General features: G+C 38.3%; 1 protein-coding gene across 2 annotated transcripts in view; it reads right to left on the reverse strand.

The window, feature by feature from the left end:
* The window catches only part of SUMF1 (sulfatase modifying factor 1), a 127,043-nt gene that overhangs the window by 91,505 nt on the left and 14,997 nt on the right, over positions 1–20,541 (reverse strand). The window contains exons 2-3 of one of the 2 annotated variants that reach the window (XM_037800656.1): positions 12,702–12,875; positions 8,731–8,805 (exon numbers count right to left, since the gene is read on the reverse strand). In XM_037800656.1, the coding sequence (XP_037656584.1) occupies positions 8,731–8,805; positions 12,702–12,875 (249 nt within the window). The remainder of the gene's footprint in view (positions 1–8,730; positions 8,806–12,701; positions 12,876–20,541) is intronic. The other variant, XM_037800662.1, reaches the window with a different exon arrangement.

Consider the following 20,541-nt stretch of genomic DNA (forward strand, 5'->3'; position numbering starts at 1 on the left):
CCTTCCAAAAGGATCATGATTCCAAGTAAGTAAAACCCATAAAATGTGTCTAAATCCATGATTTCATAAAGGTATTTCTTAAAAATCTGGTGATTATACACAATCTATGTTTGTGATAAAAAATGCAGAAAACTAAATATAAATACAAACACACACATAAAAATAAAAGCAGATAATTTAAAACTAGTGTAATGAGAATAAGATCAGTGGGTTGTATCAATTGTCAACCCATTGATGGCTGTGTATTTGTACTAGAGTATGGCAAGATGTTACCATTGGGGGAAACTGGGTGAAAGCTACCCAGGATCTCTGTATTATTACTTACAACTGCATGTGAATCTACAATCATCTCAAAGTAAAACATTTAATTAAAAAAAAAAAAAAAAAAAACTAACTGGTAACCTTTAGAGAATAATAGGGAACCAATCCATGATCTGAAAAGCTGGTAAAGAATCAAGCATTTATTTTGCCTTTGCTATATGAACTACACCAATGATTGACGATATAGTAAATGAAAGGACCGTCTTGCTGGGGACTGAATTGTGTACCCCAGTTTGGACATGTTCTTGATCTTGGTTTGCATTTAGCTGGGTGTGGAACTGTTATAAATAAGATTACTTCAAGATGTTGTTATTTCAGTTAAAGTATGGTCCCATCATTAGGGTTCTTCAGGGAAACAAAACCAACATGAGATACACAGATACAGATATAGATAGATATGTAGGTATATAATGTAGATGTTATGAGTTTTATTACAGGAATAGGCTCACGTGACTGTGGAAATGGGCAAGTCTGAATTCATAGGGCTAACCAAGGTTTTTGATGAATTCCCCAGGAGAAGCTGGCTGGCTGCAGTAGAGATGGAAAGTTGTTCTTCTGACTGCTAAAATCATCAGTTCTCCCTTTATGGGCTTCAAATGATTGGATGAGACTTCTCTCATTGGCTAAAGGCAATCTCCTTAGTTGACTGCGACTCTCTGTTTATGTGATAAACATTAGACTTTTGTTCACTTGACCTCAAACTCCTAAGCTTATCCAGATGTAAGTAAGAAGTAGACTGCCTATGAACTTCGCTTCTGGGTACCCCATGATCAACTGGCCAATGCCATAAATTTCTCTGAATCAGACTCTTCTGATTACTGCTTTGGCTCTGCTGTCTATTACAATAGCTACAACTACCTCGTCTTTGGTGATTAAAAGGCTCTCACTTGACTCCTGCCCACCTGCAGTTCCCACAGTAGTACCTGACCTACGGAGAACAGCAACCACAGAACCTTTCAGGGATGATGGAACTGCTGTTACAAATTTATTCCTCACAATTCTGGTGAAAGGTGTGTTTTCTGGACATTACTGGGGTAGGTGAGAGGTCTTACATGATAAATCCAGTCTAACATTCCAATCTCTTTAAGCCTCATCTGTATAACACGAGGGCAGTTCTGGCATTTCGACTTTAGGAAATGTAAGCTACCATTTGGTCCATGCTTCAGCCAACCACCTGAACAAACTGTTAGGAGCCTGTTCTGATCCCTCAACCTATAATACTGAATCCAGAATCTCCACTTTGTGGGCCCAGATCAATAAATTCAGCCTGACCCACCTTTATGTTCCTTCCACCATTATCCCACACCCTTAATATCCATTCTCACGCATATTCCCAAGATTTCTGTCTACCTAAATTGGAAAAATCATGCAGTTCTTTTGGAGTGTAGCACACTTCTTCATGGGTCACACCTTTTACAGCCTGTTGGGATTTCAGTCTACTTAAAGGTCTGGAAGGAAAGAGGGATGGCAAGGGTGGGTCATGAGAAAAATTAGCAATGCCTCGCAAGTCAACTACCTCAGGGTATTCCATTGCAGTTTCACCTGGTGAAACAGTATTAATCTCTTCAGGGTGAGGTTTGGGCTTTTTCTACAGGAGAGGCAGTTACAGGTTTATCAGGCATGTACGGTTAATCTATTGAAGTGGAGGCTGGATGGCTGATTTCTCAGGGCAGAATTGAAGTGAGGTGGCTGCTTCCTCAGAGAAGATCATTAAGGGTTTATCCCACAAAGAAGACTCAGCGTAAGTGTTCAATATTCCCACCCTCATCATTATCAACCCATAAGTCTCCATACCAATATTCAGGATCCCATTCCTTTCCAGTCATTGCCCTCACTTTAATAGCAATCATCCCTCAAGGATGGGAAGTCAATTCTTGTAATTCAGTCATTCGCATGAGAGTCTGGGTCTGGTTTTCAGAAATCTCAAGTCCGCAGCTAAAAGAAATAAGAGTTTCCTTCACATAAAAACTTTCATGTCCTTATTTAATGAAATTAAGTGATGCCTGTTTAACTCTTAATTGGTGAGTTACTTAGATGTAGTAAGTGTTTAATGTCTGTGTAATTGCTAATTGGTGTGTTGGTTTAATTATTAATTGGTGTGTTACTTAAAAATATAGTGTGTTAACTGTTTAAATTGTTAAAAAAAAAAAAAAAAAAAAAAATTCCATGTCCTTCATGCAATGTTTCAGCTGGGAATTTGAAGCCTTGAGCTCATCCCTTTCTTTAATACCTGTATCCAGCATATTCAGGAACAACCAGCCAATACTTTTTAACTCCACAAAACTTTGTTAAGATATCAAAGACACTCTCACCCAGAGCCTTGCCTCTTATAAGCATCTGAGCAGCAGTATCCAATGGTGATATTTTGCATATCTCTATTGCCAATGCATGCTATGGACTATCAGTGCCATCTCGATCATTAGAGTCATTAGTGCCTTTGAATCTAATCAGATTAGAGAGCCAATTTCAAAAACCCCAGAATCAATTCAGAAATCTCATCCTTAAGATTCTGTTTCTCAAGAACCACTCCTAGTATCAAATCTATATTACTTAGAGTTCTCCAGTGAAATAGAACCAACAGGAGAGATACACAATGAGATTTATTATATGGGAATTGGTTCACACACAACTGTGGGGATGAGCAAGCCCAAATTCCACAGAGCAGGCCACAAGCTGGGAATGCTGACGAAAGTTTTCAATGACTTCCCATGAGAAGCTGTCTGTCTGAAGTAGAGATGGAAATTCTTCCCTCTGACTACTGAAATCATTATTTCTCCCTTTAAGGCCTTCAATTGATTGGATGAGACTTTTCTCACTGCATAAGGCAATCTCCTTAGTTGACTGTAGATGCAATCAGCCATACATGCAACTTACTGATTATTTAAATCCATGAAATATCCTTACAGTAACAATCAGGCCAGTGCTTCCTTGACCAAACAACTGGACACCATAACCTAGCCAAGTTGATACACGAACTTAACCATCACACAACTGAATCCGATTAGGGATTAATCTGCATTACTAGAATCCTTTATAAACAGAGTGAAAGGCAGGAAGAGAAACCATGGGGAGTGGCCAAAAGCTGGAAGTCAACGGGACCCAGAAGAGAAAGAAGATGCCACCATGTGCACTGCCATGTGACTGAAAAGCCAAGGACCAAGGATCACAGGCAGCCAGACCCAGAATGCTACAGCCTTCTGGGAGAAAGCATGACCTTGTGAATGCCTCAATTTTGGACTTCTGCTAGCCTTAAAACTGTGAGCCAATAAATTCCCATTGCTTAAGCCAACCAATTGTTTTAGCAACCAGAATACTAAAACATATCTCTTTATAAAAGTATCTCTATTAATAAATGAAAAACAGCTATTACCTCAGCACCAGCTTATAACCCTAATAAATTAGTGGGTCTAGGCACTGAATAGTAAGAGTTGCTATCATCACAAAAAGAGGGAGCAGCAGATATCAACTGCCTCTGAAGAAAGGACACACCACAATCTAAGGTCTTGTCATAGGGTTGAAACATGGGTCTGATCAAGCCTGTGGATCCAGTTACTAATTTATAGGAAATCCACAGGACAGAGGAACAAATGAACTGCACCACGAGTGTGCATTCAACAAAATTCAGACTGTGGGAAAATCCATAGGTTAAATGTCCTGGATACTTCAACAGATAAATTGTTAGGGGGAAGAGTGAGGGAGAGGGGCAAGCAGGTACAGGGGAAAGAAAGGGAAATCTGTAGTTTAAGAGTCTTAAAAGACACAAATTATTTTTTAAATGGGCAAAGTTAAAATACGGTAGCCTTGTAATATACAGCTGGGTAATAAACCTTAAAAAGCAGGATAATGGCTACTTTAAGGAGAGGTTGGGGTACTTTAGGATGTGGCACATGGACCTGGTTTCTGGAATAGGCAGCAAAATTCTACTTCCTGACCTGGATCATGTTTACAAGCATATTCTTCTTAGAACAGTTCACTAAGCTATACATTTGTTTTGGGTGATTTTCTGTATTTCTGTTTTATTTTACAATAAAAAGGTTAAAAGAAAAAAAAATTTGCATCACTAGTGTAACTTGTCATAAATAGACTGTAAGTGAAAATAAAGTGTTACTAAATTCTACCTATGTCAAGTGGGATTTATCCCTGGTATGCAAGGATGGTTTAACATAAGAAAATCAATTAATGTCATACACTACATTAACAGAGTGAAGGGGAAAAAACAGGATCATCTCAATTGACAAAGAAAAGGCATTTGACAAAATCTAGCACCTGTTCTTGATAACAACACTTAGAACACTAGAACAGAAGGAAACTTCCTCAACATGATAAAGGCCATATAAAAAACCCACATAAAACATCCTACTTTATGGGAAAGAGTGAAAGCTTTCCCTCTAAGATCTGGAACAAGACAAGGATGCCCACTGTCACTACTGTTGTTCAACACTGTACTGGAAGTTCTTGCCAGGGCAATTAAGGAATCAATAAATAAATAAATAAAAGTCCTCCAAATTGGAAAGGAAGAAGTAAAACTTTCCCTATTTGCAGATGGCATGATGTTATAAACAGAAAACACTGAAAAATCTACAATTTAGCTGCTAAAGCTAATAAACGAATTCTATAAAACATTGCTAAAAGAAATCAAAGAAGACCTAAATAAGTGCTCATGGACTGGAAGACTAAATATCATTAAGATGTCAATTCTACCCAGAGCAATTTATAGATTCAATGCAATCCCAATCAAAATTCCAACTTTTTTTTTGCAAAAATGGAAAAGCCAATAATCATATTTATATGGAAAGGTAAGGAGGGCCCAAATAGCCAAAACCACCTTGAAAAAGAAGAATGCAGTTGAAAGACACACTATCCAATCTTAAAACTCATTACAAAGCCACAGTAATAAAAACAGCATGGTACTGGCATAAAGACAGACATACAGACCCATGGGATTGATTCGAGGGCTCAGAAATCAACCCTCACATTTATGGCCAACTGATTTTTGATAAGGGGGCAAAGAGTCCTCAATTGAGAGAGAACAGTCTCTTCAACAGATGGTGTTGAGAAAACTGAATCTCCATTTTGCCAAAGAAAAAAAAAAAAAGAGGACCCCCTACGTCATGCCTTATATAAAAATAAGCTCAAAATGGATCAAAGACCTTAATATACCAGAACTATCAAACACCTAGAAGAAATCATAGAGAATTATCTTCAAAACTTTGTGGTAGCTAGTGGTTTTTCAGACTTTACACCCAAAGCACAAGCAACAAAAGAAAAAATAGATAAACAGGACTTCATCAAAATTAAAACATTTGTGTTTCAAAAGACTTTATTATAAAAGCAAAATGACAACCTACACAATGTGAGAAAATATTTGGAAACCACATATTCTATAAAAGTTTAATACCCAGAATATAAAAAGAAATCCTTCAACTTAAAACAAAAAGACAAACAACCCAATTAAAACATGGGAAAAGGACCTAATTAAAGAAGATATACAAATGACCAGAAACACATGAAAAGATGCTCCACATCATTAGCCATCAGGGAAATGCAAATCAAAACCACAATGAGATACCATTTCACACCCTTTAGATTGGCTGCTATTAAAAAAATGGAAAATAACAAGTGTTGGAGAGGATGCAAAGAAATAGGAATACTCACTCATTCACTGCTGGTAGCAATGTAAAATGGCACAGCCACTGTGGAAGAATGCGCGGTGGTTCCTCAGAAAGCCCGGTATAGAATGACCATATGACCTGGCAATCCCACTACTAGATATATACCTAATTGTAAGTAGGAACTCAAACAGATATTTACACATGGATGTTCACAGCGGCATTATTCACAATTGCCCAAAGATAGAGGCAACCCAAGTGTCCATCAAATGATGAATGGATAAACAAAATGTGGTATATACATAAAATGGAATATTATTCAGCCATAAAAAGGAATGAAGTTCTGATACATGTGATAACATGGATGAACCTTAAAGATACCATGTTGAGTGTAATAAACCAGACACAAAAGGACAAATATTGTATGATCTCACTGATTTGAAACAATCAGGACAAGCAAAGTCACAGAGTCAAAATCTAGACTATAGGTTACCAGGATGGGGTAGAGATAGGGAATGTTAAGCTTAAAATATACAGGGTGATGGAAATGTTTTGGTACTGGATGGGGGTGATGGTAGCACAACATTGTGAATATAATTAACAGCACTGAAATATATACCTGAATGTAGTTAAAAGGGGAAATGTTAGATTGAATATATGGTAAAAGAAAAAAAATTTAAAAAAAAAAATCCATAGAACTACACAAGACAGTGAATCCTAAGTTAAACCATAGACTACAGACAATAGTACAAAAATAAAAATGTGCTTTCATCAGTTATAAAAAATGTTTCACACCAATGCAAGGTGCTAATAATAGTGTGGTATATGGGAATCTTGTATTTTATGCATGACTGTTCTGTAAACCCACAACATCTCTAATAAAGCAAAAAAAAATTCTACCTACTCACTGTAGCCTGTAGGAAATTACAGGCCTCAGGTCTGTTTTCCTTGTTAAAAAGGAGACTAACAAGTATCAGAAGGTGTTAATGATGTGCTGGCCCCCAAAAGAGACTTCCTTCTTGACTTAATCAAGTCTTGGGAGATATGTGAATAACTTTTTAACAACATGAGTCATTGTTATCTTCTGCTTGTCCATCAACCACCTAAAATCACCCCCTTTATAACTTAAAGTTTTCCCAGGAACCATCTCATGTCCTACGCTTCTAGAAATATTGATTTACGAAAGGTCTGTTGCGTGAGGGCAAGTCAGGCCTAAGGGAGGCATGAAAAAATAAAAGCTTAGCTCTCCCAGATCATCAACAGATTTCTTTTTTTTTCTACTCCAACCTTTTCTAAACATGCTTAAAAGGTTTGCTTTTCCATTATGAGCAGTTTAGCAAGTGACCGATTCTAGGATCCATTAAGAGCTGCTTGTCCTTGTCCTAGTAACAGCAGACACACTTCACTACGTACTTAACAGGGCACTTTCAGAGCCTAGCAATAATCTGCCTCTGCCTTTAAGCCTAATGTGTTTGGAGGTTCTCAAGTGACAAGCGGCCCTGTATCTGAAAGCACAAACAGCAAAAATAACTACCAATGCCCTCCCTCAATCTGAACCCCATGTCTTAAAACAAAGAACCACTTCCTGAGTTGCTGGCTCATCAACGGTAGCCTGATCTGACCTCAAAGTCTCAAAAAAAAAAAAAAAAGGCATCTCAGATTACATAATAGATGTGTAATATAAACTTGTAATGAGCAAAGAAAGCTGTAAAATTCAGATGAAGTTCAATCACATTTTTAAAACGTCTTTCTAAAATACAAAAATGTGGACTGATTCTCCTATAAATGGTTTGAGATTGAGTCTTTTTTACCTCATCTTTGCCCCTCCCAAGTTTTGCTACATTAGCTTATAGAGAAAGAAAACATGAGCCAGGACCTTTTAATTTTCTGGCATCACTCCTCACAAAAGAGGACAGAATGACGCCAACACACAAAGATGAGGTTTAGGCAGGAGTTGAAATGGAACTTGTATAAAAAAGGAAGATTAGAATTGGACTTCTTTATCTTCAATGTCTGCATCTTAATCAGTCTTCCTTGAGTCTGGTGACCCCAGTTTCCTTTGCTCTCTCACTATCTCCTGCCTCCTGCCCATTCTCTGCCCTCTTTGTTCTGTGAACCCTCAACTTCCCAAAGCTAACCCTTGCTCCTTCCCTTATTCATATTTTCTCAGGCTCCACATGAATGTAAACAAATACAAAGACATACACAAACCTGCTAAAATGTGTAGGCACAGGAATCCCAAACATGGGTGCTTTCGTTTCCATGATTTCTGAGAAAAATACATCTAATTCACATTCCCTGGTCCCTCTCTATGAGAGAGGGTACACCCTCCCTGGCTCAATTTCCTATGAACACGCCGTGCAAAGGGCCCCTTTCCTCAACACTTTTCTGATCATGAGAATTCATGAATGTTTACATAGGAAGCACTAGCTCCACACCAGCATCTGATAAAATTAAGACTTTAAAAACAGAAGTAAAAAACATTTCCATTTATCCCCCATTCCAGAAATGGCTATAAGGAGAAAGAAACCTCTAAGTGTCCACAACAACCGAATGTGTTTCTTAAATGTACAAGACAGAAGGTAAAGTCAGACCCAATGCTTCTTCAGATGCCATCCTGGGCTTTCGGCATTTTCCTCAAGATGAGGTCCCTGGACTGATAGTCTGGACAAATCCAGAGGGGGAGAATGCTTGGGCACTGGAGGGGAGAGGACGGTAGCACTTGTATTTTGAATTGTTCACCCGACCCCTTTTCAATCATCCCTAGAGAAACAGGAGAGCCTGTTTAAACACTACTTACTGCCTGCTGGATATCAGTCTTCACTTGCTCACTCAACATGCCTTCAAAGACAAAGGAGTCACCAAACTTCTCAGCCTACAAGGAAGATAGGAAATAAAAATCCAGAAAAGTTTGCAGTAACAAGTTTCACAGGTGCCATTTTCTTTGCACACTACTAAAATGATTCTTCTTGTCCAAACCAATTTAAGTTTCTCTTATGCCTTCCCAGAGGATTCAGAAATGACTTAAAAACAACTATCTTGCCTAGTAACACAGGTGAACATCACTTACAGAGATCATTTTCATATAAGACTCCTTTAGTTGATAAGAATGCAGATGAGAAGAAATTAGTTTTTGAGAACATGGCTGTTCCTATTGATGGAAACACATCTCCCCAGTTATTACAAATGACTTTGGAAAATAATAGTATCCTTTACATCTGAGATTACATAATAAACTCTGTCTTTCATTCTGTTCCTGCAGTCTACCTAAAAGAATTAAATGGCACTGTTTGCTAATACAACACTAAGGTGTCAGCTATGTTTATAAACCTCAAGTGGACAATTCAAGCATCAGATGGAATCTATATTTTCATGATTTTACTTGATGATAGTGTCTCAAGTTCTCATCTGTTTGGCACATTTGACTTCGTTTTTGAAAACACCCACCGTGGGCCCTTGATCTCCATGACTAGACTCTTGGTTTTCTTCCTATATTTCTGACTCTTCCTACTTGTCCCCTGAAATAATATGGTCTCTTATTCCTGACCCTGAAACACTGTTGCCCCCTAGAGCTCTGCCCTTGGTGCCCTACTCTTCTTACTCGACCCTGGTAGCTATCTGCCTCTGTGAAGTTGACATCACCTGGCCAGCTTGTTAAAACTACAGATTCCTGTTCCCCAACCCCAGAGATTCTGATTCTGAGGGCTGAGGTGAAGCTGTGCAAAAGCTCAGCTGCTGATTCCATCATAGGTGGTTCAAGAGATACCCTTTGATGTTGGCTTGCCACACCTCAATGGTTGCTGGTGTGCTCGCGAACATGGGGGAATGGTGGTTTGATGGGCTGACCCCTCTACCACAGGACTTGCCCTTGGGAGGACCGTTGCTGCAGAGGAGAAGCTAGGTCTCACTATAACTGTGCCTAAGAGCCTCCTCCTGAATGCCTCTTTGTTGCTCAGATGTGGCCCTCTCTCTCTAGCTAAGCTAACTTGGCAGGTGAAATCACTGCCCTCCCCCCATGTGGGATCTGACACACAGGGAGTGAATCCCCTGGCAACGTGGAATATGACTTCCAGGGAGGAATCTAGACCCAGCATTGTGGGATGGAGAACATCTTCTTCACCAAAAGGGGGTAATGAAAGGAAATGAAATAAGCTTCAGTGGCAGAGAGATTCCAGAGGGAGCCGAGAGGTCACTCTGGTGGGCACTCTTACACACAATATAGACAATCCTTTTTAGGATCTAATGAATTGGGGTAGCTGGCGGTAGATACCTGAAACTATCAAACTACAACCCAGAACCCATGAATCTTGAAAATGATTGTATAAAAATGTAGCTTATGAGGGGTGACAATGGGATTGGGAAAGCCATAAGGACCACAGTCCCCTTTGTCTAGTTTATGGATGGATGAGTAGAAAAATGGGGGAAGGAAACAAACAAACAAACAAAAGCACCCAGTGTTCTTTTTTTACTTTAATTGCTCTTTTTCACTTTAATTATTATTCTTGTTATTTTTGTGTATGTGGTAATGAAGGTGTCAGGGATTGATTTTGGTGATGAATGCACAACTATGCAATGGTACTGTGAACAACTGAATGTATGATTTGTTTTGTATGACTGCGTGGTATGTGAATATATCTCAATAAAACAAATATTTAAAAAAAAAAGAGAGATGCCCTTTGAGATACACCGATCTACTGCTGAAACCACCTCATTCACTCTCATTGCTTTAACTACTATCAGGACTTCAAATGACACTCAAATCTTTACATCCAGTCCTGTCCTCATTAGATAAAATCAGCTGCCTACCATTGATTTCAGGCCTCACAACGCCTCAAACTCCTTGTTTCAAAATGGATCTCATCATCTTTTCTTCACCCTTGCTCGTCTCACAGTATTCCCTTGCGGCACCACCACACCCAAGGACACCCAGTCCTTCATTCTAAGAACAGGTACTAAACACACCATGCATATAGCTTTGGGCTAAATGATGGGGGTACAAGTCCTCAGGAAACTGACGACATCCCTGTCTTTACAGTCCTTATGTGCAGGAGCACAGACAAAAAGCAACTGAAACAAAGAAAGGAAGAGAATAATCACAATTTTACTTCACATAATAAGATAAAGAGTATCAAGAAAAGCCTCTTTTCAACAGAGAGGGCAGGGGAAGCCACTTTGAGAAGATGACATTTAAGTTGAGATGGCTGAAGAATGAGAAAGAGCCAGTCATGAAAACAGGGGCATATGAAGTCGGCGGGGAGGAAAGAGGGGTAGATGAGGTGGAAGAAGGGGATGGAAATTCCAACAGATATGGGCCAAGTCTCCAAGGTGGAAAACAGTATTAAGGTTTCAAGGAATAGAAACAAGACCAGCAGGGTGAGAACATGGTGAGCAAGGGAAGTGGGATATAAAATGAAGGTGAAGAGACCGAAGAACAAAACCGAGAAGTGTCATAATAAGTACATGTATATTTTTTTGTCCAAGGTCAGAGTTCTTGTGCCTTAGACCCCTTTAGCAGTATGGTGAAACTTATGGGCCTCCTTCTCAAAATGAAATGTCTAAATGCATGAAATGAAATCAGTAGGATAATGGAGAAAATGGATTATAAAGAAAACTAGTTATATCAAAATATTAATAAAACAAATTTGTGCTATAGTAATATATATGCTCTTTAAGAATATATTAAATAAGGCCTAGCAGCAGACTTCAAAACTTTCATAATTTTAAGTGGGGATGGGTGCAAATGATATTTCCAGATACCTGTAAGATGATATGAAAATATCTGTGATTTCTATTGGTGATGAAGTCATAGGTATTGCTGCTACTATTGTTATGGTTTATAGCCTGCATTCATAACTAAAGGAAATGCTAAATTTCAATTAGAAGTTAGTAAAAATCAAGATGTTATTTTTTTCCCTTCCATGTTCACAGATCTCCTAAATTCTGTTTATTCTATTTTATCTTCAGAGGTAATTGTCATCTAAGAGAAGCCTTCTTCAAATTTAGTAGACTACTGAGGAATTTGATATGAGTATCCCTGTGAAATAAAAACAGGGACTCCACAAACTGAAGGCAATGGTAAATTTTTTAGGTGAAAGAAACTAGGTAACCTACAAAACCAGTATATTTCAGAAACGTAAAGAAATGTTCTTAAACTAGAAAGCCCCCTCTTCCTATTCCCATTTCAGAGAAATATGCACTCTTGGAAACTTACTTTGTGATTCAAAGACCACAAGATGATGCCTGGAACTGGTTCAGAAGAGATTTTTATTAGAGTGGTGAAAGCAATGGAGTAAAATCACAAAGAATTCAAAGCTGCACTTCTGTATCTATCATTCATAAAGCACACAATTCTGAACAACCAAACTGCAATTTATGGAAAAGGAAAAGTAGCCTTAATTTATATGCTATCTCTTATCTCAAGAAACCTGACTGAATAGTGGCACTTGTTCCCTGGCATGTTAAAGCATCACCACAATATAACATAAAGGTGAAGAGCACAGGTCCCCAGCTCACACTGCCTGGGTTTGCATCCCAAGTCCATCACCAATTATCATATAACTCAGGGAAAATCAGTTTTCTAATCCTCTGTTTCCTATGTGCAAATGACCTGACTAACGGGATTGCTTCAGGATTAAAGCAGATGAAAGACATATGTAATTTCACACAGTGCCAGGCACATGGTAAAAAGAGGTCAATCAATGTTAGCTATCGTTAAAACGTTACCAGTTCTGGAAAGGAACAAGTTCTCCCTCCCCATCCCAACCCCATTACCTCTGTCAAATAGCCAGTTGAGTTCACAAACTTCTCAAATTCAGCATTGCTGACTTCATAGGCATCCATGTAAAAGGCATTAATGGCAACTCTCCTAGCAGGTGCTTCCCCATCCTGCTTTATCTGAGGATCATCTGTGCCCATTGTGAACACACCCGCAGGGATGGGGACCATCTGCAGCGAAAGGGGAAACACAAGGAAATCAAGTTGTCACAGACAAACAAAAGTCTCTGTGAAGTGCCTGGCACACAGTAAGCATTGAGTAGTCTGTAACCCTTCAGCACCCTTTGGAAATCTCTGTAAAATTAGTAATGTTGCTCCATATCCCAATGAAATTGAATGACTAGTCATAAAATAAAGTGAAAACTCTTTAGCAAAGCAATGTATTTAGTTAAAACTCTACACAAGAAAAACAGTTTGGCTGTTCCTTGAAAAGCTAAACACAGAACTACCATATGAACCCAGAAATCCTAAAAGAACCGAAAGCAGGTACTCTGACAGATATTTGTACACTGATGTTCATTACAGCATTGTTCACAACAGCCAAAAGGTAGAAGGAATCCAATTGTCCATCAGCAGATAAATGAATAAACAATACGTGGTGTACGTATATATATCTATATCTATATCTACACACACACACACACAAAGGAATATTACTCAACCTTAAAAAGGAATGAGATTTTACTACATGATACAACAGGATGAAGCTTGGGTAGAATAAGTCAGATCTAAATAGCATATGTTGTATGATTCCACTTAAATGAAACAGAATATACAAATTCATAAAAACAGAAAATAGAGTTCAGGTTACCAGGGGCAAGGGGCAGAGGGAATGGGAATTTAATGCATAAAGGATGCAGGGTTTCTGTCTGGGGTGATGAGACAGTTCTGTTAACAGATGGTGGTGAACATAGCACAAGATAATGAAAGCGATTGATCCCACTGAATGGACTGCTTGGGAGTGGTTGAGACGGAAAAGTTTATGTTGTATACATGTCTCCACAATTAGAAAAAAAAAAGTGACCAAAGAGACAATGACAATTAAATGCAATATATGATCCTAGACTGGAACAAATAATAGAAGAGAAAAGGCCCAAAAATACATTATTGGGACGTATGTAAAATTGGAATGAGGACAATAAGCTTTAAATCAATGTTAAATTGCTTGACCTTGATAACTGTTCTAAAAGTGGTTTCACAAATGAATATCTTTGTTCTTTGGAAATCTACATGGAAGTATTAAGTGTTCAAGGAGCATGATGTATACAATCTACTCTCAAATGATTAGAAAACAGATAGATAAAAAGAGAGCCAGATGGATGGATGGATGGATAGAAGGATGGATGATGGATGGACAGATGATAGAAACAGAGAGAAACACAGAGAGAGAGCTAGAGGATGGATGAATGGATATTTAATAGATGGATATAGATAGAATGATATAGCACATGTGGCAAAATGTTAAAAGTTGGTGGATCTGGGTACCTGGGTGAGGGGTATGTTGGAGTTCTCTGTATGGGCTTTGTATTATTTTTGTAACTGTCCTGTAAGTTTAAATTATTTCAAAATTAAAAGTTGAAAAAAAAAACTCTACATGATGCAAATTTGTACATGTATGAAAATAGGTGTGGGATAAGACACCAAGCTTGATAATGGTTGGAGTAGAGAAGCAGGGAGAATAAACTACCTTTTTCTTTATACATTTGTATATATTTTTTCCTTTAATATGCACTTGCTTCTTTTGAATTATTTTTAAAAGCAAATATAAAATAGTCACATATATCTTTAAACATCCACTGAATGAATTTTGGTCTCCAACAATAATAGACAAATCACTGAATAGAAAATCTAAAAATTCTACTAAGGGCCATGTCTTGTATAATTCCTTATTAAGACCATAACTGCAATTACTTATTTACTATATACCTTCCCAGAAGAACTTTAAACTCTAAGAGGGCAGGGACTGTGGCTGCCTTGCTCATAGCTGTATTAACAGCACTGAGCAATATGGTCTGAAGATCACAGTGAAATTTTTCAGTTAAAAAATACAAACATATGATCAATATCATTAGCTATTGAGGAAATGAAATCAAAACCAAATGAGATGCCCCTTCACACCTTCTAGGATGGCTGTAAGCAAAAAGATGGATAATAACAAGTGTTGGCTAGAATGTGGAGAAATCAAAACCCTGTGCTTGCTGGCGGGAAAGCAAAATGGTGTAGCCACTTTGGAAAACTGCCTGCCAGGTCTTCAAACAATTAAACATCGAGTTACCGTATGACCCAGCCATTCCAATCACAGGTACGTATCCAAGAGAAATGAAAATATGTCCACACAAAAACCTGCACACAAATGTTCAGAAAAGCATTATTCATGAGAGCCCCAAAGTGGAAACAACCCAAATGTCCACCAACTGATGAAAGGCAAACAAACTGTGCTATATCCACACAACAGAATATTATTCTGCCACAAAAAGGAATGAAGTTATGATACATGCTACAACATGGATGAACCTGGAAAACCTCATGCTAAGTGAAAGAAGCCAGACAAAGGCCAAATATTTTATGATTCCATTTACATGATACATCAGGAATAGAGAAATCCAAAGAGACAGAAAGTAGATTACTGGTTGATAGAGGTTATGGGAAAGGGGGATGGAGAGTGATTGCTAATGGATATGCGGACCTTCTTGGGGTGATGAAAACATTCCAGAATTAAATAGTGATGAGGCTGCACAGCTTTGTCAATATACTAAAAACCACTGAATGCACCCTTTAAAAGGGTGTATTTTATTGAATAGAAATTGAGATATTAATCCATATCACAATTTTCAAAAAAGAAAGCAAGCTCTCAGTCATAACATGTCAGAAATATACTCTTTGCAGACACAATGTCTTACTTTCAAATCATGTGGATGAAAAGTGAATTCATAGACTTCTCAGCAGCTTAGGAATTGTCAAGTCTCTGATCTATAAAACAAGGGGTTCAAAATGAGGAGAAAAAAAAAAGCCAAAGAGAAAGAACCAGTGGGAATAAAAAGAGAGAGTACGGCTTAACAATAACAGCAGAAGAGTTAGAAAAATGAGAGAAGATTCTCTGATACAGTTGCATTCCATTCTACCCACGAGAGTAGAGCTATCTACATCTATGACACCTGAGTAATAAATGTATTACTATTTGTTCAGTGTATTACTATTATTCTAAGAAATCATCCTGGACTACTCCCTTGCTTTAATCCCAAAATTACACAGGTCACTTGGTTTCACTAAATCTATCTCCTAAATATAAATTACTATAATCTCTCTTCCCTCTTTTAGCTTCTTAGATAATTGTAGTAGCCTTCTAACTGGTCTCCCTACCTCCACTTACATCCATTCACCTTTATCCTTGCTCCACTCTCTCTAAACCATCCTCCTTCTATTCAATCATTCATTCAACAAATATTTAAGCCCCTACTATATTTGCTAACAGGTGAGTGTTCTGAAATGTCAGCCTTCTGCATCCAAAGCAATTTATTACAGCTTTGCTTGTAAAAGAATGCAACTGGAAACAACCTAAATGTCCATCAGTGGTGGACTGGGTCAGTAAATTGTGGACCACCCATAAAATGGAAAATTAAGCAGCTGTAAGAAAAGAAAAGAAAAGAAAAAGAATGAAAACAAAAGCAGTAAAGGGGGGGGGGGGAGCTTTCAATACATTGATATGGACATCTCACCAAAATAAAGAATTAAATGAACAAAGCAAGGTACACAATAGTAGCTATAGTGTCCTATCACTTGTGTGAAAAAGAGGTAAAGGAAGGATATGTATCCAAATATTTTTGTATTTGCTTATGTTTGCTGAACACAGCTCTGGGTGGGTATACAAGAAACAAATGCAGTGTTTGCCTGAGGGGAAGGTTATTAGGTAAGTGGAAAACACACCTTGCTATATTACTATCTTTTAATTCTTGAACCACTTACACGTAGTATCTATTTAAAAAAAAAAGTAAAATAAAGTATCAATCTGATCATACTACTTTTCCACTTAAATTTTTCAGGGATGCCCATCATATTGCAGGGTTAAACAAAATTCCTAAGTATCAGAGCCTAATCTCTCACTATCTCTCTTACCCAGAGCCCCATCTGCAGTTCCATAAGTCACATTCTTTGACCCTTTGTAAATGATAATGTATGTCATTGTTCAAGGATCACCTCCTCCAAGAGGCCTTCCCTGCATGCACACTCTCCCCTGCTGGGTCACATACTCCTCATTTGGGTTCCCCTGACTTACTGCTATCTATCCTAACAACTGACACATACAGTATTTTAATTATGTGGTCTTACCTTCCCTATATCCTAAGCTTTTTGGGGAACAGGAATGAATTTATCATCTCTATATTCACAGCACCCAGCATACTCTCTGGTTCTCAACAGATATTCAAAAAATCTTTATTGATTGAATAATTGAGATTGCTGATGTAATGAGGAATTTGTAACTATAATTATAAAAATACTGTTTCTTCTATAACTCAGTCCTACAGAATGGACAGCATGTCTGCATCATAGTGAAACCTCTGCTTAAAAGATGCTGCTCAATACACTATCTAACATACCCTTTCTGGTCAGTTTATTTAAACAACCTAATTACATGGAACCTATTATAGGGAATGAGATCTTGTTATATACAGGTTAATATAACACCTGGATACATTCCAGAGTACTTTGGGCAGAAAATAAAAAAGTATTTGCAAAGTCCTTTGAGGGACTAGAGAAACAATATAAAAATATTAAACTTCCCCATTAGGATAACTCCTGATATTCTCTGAAACATTAGGGACTCCCAATTTAATAAACCAAGCCCTCTACCTTGAGACTTGCTCTTATGAAACTTATTTCTGTAAAGGCAAAGCTAAGCCCACTTATAATTATGCCTAAGAGTCACCCCCAGAGAACCTCTTTTTGTTGCTCAGTTGTGGCCTCTCTCTCTAAGCAAAATTCTGCAAATGAACTCACTACATACCCTCTACGTGGGAAATGACTCCCAGGGATGAGACAGGCCCCAGCATCATGGGATTCAGAATGCTTTCTTGACCAAAAGGGGGAAAAGAAATGAAACAAAATAAAGTTTCAGTGGCTAAGAGATTTTAGATAGAGTTAAGATGTCATTCTGGAGGTTACACTTAGGCAAGCTTCAGCCAGAGATTTTAAATTGCCACAGTATGCCAAGCCCCAACCAACAGTATTCCTGAAAACTGTAAAGAATACACTGGGCTCTATCTAAGGCTCTATAAAAAAGTTTTACTTATTAAGTTTATTTTTTCAGAAACTTAAAGCCTCCAGATTGTTCCTGTGCCAGATAAGCCCTGAAACCCAAAAGTACCAGTCTCTCCGAGAACATCAACCAGTTTCATTCCTCTACCCCATAAGGTCAACACCTCCTTTTCAGCATGAAGAAGTTAGAACGGTCATTGCCCAAATATCCCTGAAGATTGAAAGAATGATCAAATGAGGAGGAACTGTAACTGAGAAGTTAGGATTTAACAAACGATTATGACTACTGAATCATTATATAGATATTTCTTTTTAGTTTCTAGTGTATTTGAACAGCCAGAAGGAAGTACCTGAAATTGCTGAACTGTAACCCAGTAGCCCTGATCTTGGATAATGATTATATCACTATACAAATTTTATCTTATGATCACATGATTGTACAAACCTTGTGACTGACACTGCCTTTATCTAGTGTATGATTAGATGAGTAATAAAATCAAGACATGCATGGGAAAAAAAAAGACTCTGTTGAAGAACTGAACTAGATTGACAAATTATTTTCTAAGTGTCTGGGACACAAGACTCCTCAAATCTTACCAGACAAGTCAGAGTTTTAAGCAGCTCTAAAAAGAAGCAGAAAAATAGTAGACTTCATGCAAAAGCTCCAAGAGTAGTCTTAAAATCATCATTGAAATGACCTAATAAAAGATTCCATAAATGACTGAAAAAAGCTTTGCCACAGCAGACAAATAGATCCTGCTATGGAAACAGTTCTGAATCCCTCAGCTCAAAGACTGGGAGGGCCCACAGGAAGCTGTGTCCATTTTTGCCTAATGAAGTGGACAACTACCTGATTTTTTTCATCATCTCCCACAAGGTGAGTACCAACAATGCTAATACAATCACGACTCCACTGCAGACTCCTGGCCTATTTTCTTTCCTCCTTCATTAACCAACTGACATAGCCAGCCCTGAATAAGCCAAGTTTCCATTCTGGAGGCTATAGATAAAAATAGCCTGCGTAGCTCCTCGTGGATCATAATTTCCAATTTATAGTAATGAAGATAAGTTTTCTGTCCTACAAATGTAAAATGTCTTTTTACCGAAATCAGACCATCTGTGTCTTCCACTGTTGGACACCAAGTCAAATAAACAGAATCATTTAACTGAGTCTTCATGGAAGGTCCAGTTTCAATCAATCCATGCCCCCTTGAGCCTGAAGGTTAGTCAAAACTCCCTCTGCCACACCACAATTTCTGCCACTGCCACTTGAACCAGAAGCCTAAGTGATGTTAAGAATGTCTCTGTGGTAGTTTGACGCTGTTATGTACCCCAGAAAATCACGTTCTTAAATTTAATCCTTTCCTGTGGGTACACACCTATTGTAGCTGGGACCTTCTGATTAGGTTATTTCAACTGAGATGTGACCCACCTCATTCAAGGTTGGTATTAATCCTCTTACTGCAGTCCTTTATAAAAGGATAAAACACACAAAGATGCAATTAAGAGAAGCTCAAAGAAAAAGCCTCAAAAAAGCTAAGAGGAAGCTACTGAAGCCAGAAGCCAGAAGCAATGAAAGCTGGGAGAGAAGGAGTAGCAGACATCACCATGTGCCTTTCTATCTGACAGAGGTAACCAGTCTTCGGAGAAGGTATCATCCTGTTGATGCCTTAATTGGGACATTTTCATGGCCTTAGAACTGTAAATTCGTAAGCTAATAAATCCCCATTGTTAAAAGCCAGTCCATTTCTGGTTTATAGCATTTCATCAACTTTAGCAAATGAAAACAGACTTTCATCACTAAAACCTTATTTGGTCTACAACACTCAGGCTAGGTGCAGGGGATTCTTGTAATAGTCCTGACATCCCTTTTGGAAACCACTTCTCTTCCAACTCTTGGTTCATATGGTTCAGGAGGAGCTGGATGACTCTACTTCAGTGCCAGTGGAGGTCATCTGACTTGGGTCTGGCCAATCCTGACGTTCCTTTCGCCAGAGATGTGACCAGGGATAATACGCCCATGACCAATCAAAGTTAATCTTAGAGCTACCAGGAAACTCTGGTAACTCCAAACTCTCTCTTCCAGCCATTCTATCAGTAGGAGAGGAGACCGTGAGTGAAAGTGGAATTAACACAGACAAAAGAAAATCCAAGAGATAGCTAAAGAGAGAGCCCTGGAGATGCTGCCTGAGGCTCCAGAGCCATGTGTGAAAGAAGCAGTATCTACTCTTGAACTTCCTATCGATAAGAGCCCCTATAAGACCTCCTTTTTTTCCCCCCACTTCTGCCAGTTTTAACTGGCTTTTCCTTTACTTGCTACAGTGAGATTTGGGTCATACACATAAAAATGAAATAAACTCATATACAATTCTTCTGTGTAGCTCTTCTCTTTTCCTTCTTTCCTCTCTCCAAAGTTAACTTTAAAAGCCCAGGGGCTCAGGAGAAAGACAGGTGAATAACAACAGAAGGAGGATATCTGGATCTGTCCACCAACTGCTACCTTATCTTTCTATACTGGGTTTATCTACCTATCACACTCTCTCATCCTACTGCCTGAACACAGACACAAATGGCATTTATTTAT

The sequence above is a fragment of the Choloepus didactylus genome, chromosome 1, assembly GCF_015220235.1.
Source record: "Choloepus didactylus isolate mChoDid1 chromosome 1, mChoDid1.pri, whole genome shotgun sequence".
Classification (NCBI taxonomy): Eukaryota; Metazoa; Chordata; class Mammalia; order Pilosa; family Megalonychidae; genus Choloepus; species Choloepus didactylus.